Source organism: Octopus bimaculoides, chromosome 9, assembly GCF_001194135.2.
Source record: "Octopus bimaculoides isolate UCB-OBI-ISO-001 chromosome 9, ASM119413v2, whole genome shotgun sequence".
NCBI classification, from domain to species: Eukaryota; Metazoa; Mollusca; class Cephalopoda; order Octopoda; family Octopodidae; genus Octopus; species Octopus bimaculoides.
In genome coordinates this window covers 28,662,816-28,664,198 of record NC_068989.1, presented here as the reverse complement: position 1 = coordinate 28,664,198, position 1,383 = coordinate 28,662,816, and the positions used below count along the sequence as shown (strand labels likewise).

At 35.7% G+C, this 1,383-nt stretch overlaps 1 protein-coding gene across 2 annotated transcripts in view; it reads left to right on the top strand.

Annotated features, from left to right (window-relative positions):
• The window catches only part of LOC106880424 (alpha-N-acetylglucosaminidase), an 80,737-nt gene that overhangs the window by 46,525 nt on the left and 32,829 nt on the right, over positions 1 to 1,383 (top strand). Inside the window, exon 13 of one of the 2 annotated variants that reach the window (XM_052970512.1) lies at positions 965 to 1,051. The exons of the other annotated variant lie outside the window; for it this stretch is intronic. Within the exon in view, the coding sequence (XP_052826472.1) occupies positions 965 to 1,051 (87 nt within the window). The remainder of the gene's footprint in view (positions 1 to 964; positions 1,052 to 1,383) is intronic. 2 annotated transcript variants of the gene reach the window in all.

The window sequence follows — 1,383 nt, the reverse complement described above, 5'->3', positions numbered from 1 at the left end:
TATATATATATATATATATATATGTACATGATAATGGTACACCAGGCACATACATCATGACCATGTGCTTGACATGGTGATCTCATTTCAAGATAGACAACACATGGCCTTGCAAGTGGAGCCCAGTTAGAATTTTCTTCGGGTTGAATAGCCCATCCCAGTCAAAAAGTCCTTGAATAAGGGTTATTTAAGAATGATGAAGAAAACATGTATTTTACCATGGGTGAATTATTCAAACCCCAAAGAATCCCTTTCAGTACATGGCTATGATGCTCCCCACTACTCTTGCTTGTGATCAGAGATGTTCATGTCTTCAGACACTAATGGACATGCCCAAGCAACTGACAAGCAAATCTGCAGTATTGAGCAGAATTTTTGCTGTAGCCCATATTTTACCTCAAGACAAAACATGTACATGATAACGCTTCCAATCAGTTAAGATCAAAAGCCATGAGAGCCACTGCCTAGTATTGCATTGGGGCATTTATTATTATTGTTGTGGTCGTTGTTGTAGCTGCTGTTGTTGTTGTTGTTGTTACTATTATTAAGTGGTCTGTCCTTGTGCAGGTCCTGTGCATGCGAACCTTCTCCAGTCCTCTGTAACCCGTGCTGTCCTCTTCATTGAGTAATATAATTTCCTCTGCCTAATATCACCCATGATCATTACTCTCCTTCTCCCTTTAGGTCTTTTCTCCTGTATTCTGTCTAACACCGTGCAGAAGCCCCTCTGGCTTCATAGTATTTGACCACTTATTGAATATTTTACAAGATAATTGTGATGAGCTTCACGTCAAAATGTATATGTCAGTCGTATTGCTACAAAAACAATTTAGTTAAGGCTGTTCATTGCTTTTGATTCATCACATAACTTATAAAAACCTCATATCACATGTTTTCTTTCTCATCAATGAAACTAATATTTCTTTTTTGTTTTATAAAATGCTATTTTTGAATTCACTTCCAGAAGAGTGTTTATAACTGCACAGATCACCAAAGACATCACAGGAATTTAGGTATTGTGAGACGCCCAACATTACATAAGAAAGACAGAGTATGTCCTCCTTCAAAAACTTTGATGATTGTCTTGTTGTTGTTGTTAATGTTGTTGTTTAACCTTAAGTCAGTATTGATTGAAAAGACTAATAATATCAAAAAGCATTCAAGCTGTAATCTTGTTTTTTTTTCAGGAATTTGTATAATAGTTATCTGGTGTGCTTCTTTTTTTTTTCCACAAGATAGTCTGATGTGATTTCAAGGAGATTTGGTGGTTATTTCTAGCTAGTTAAGGTACTTCATTATATACACACATTTCCTTAAATACATTTCAAACATACGCAAATACAAAATTTTAAAGATATACGAACAGCCGCACACACACACATG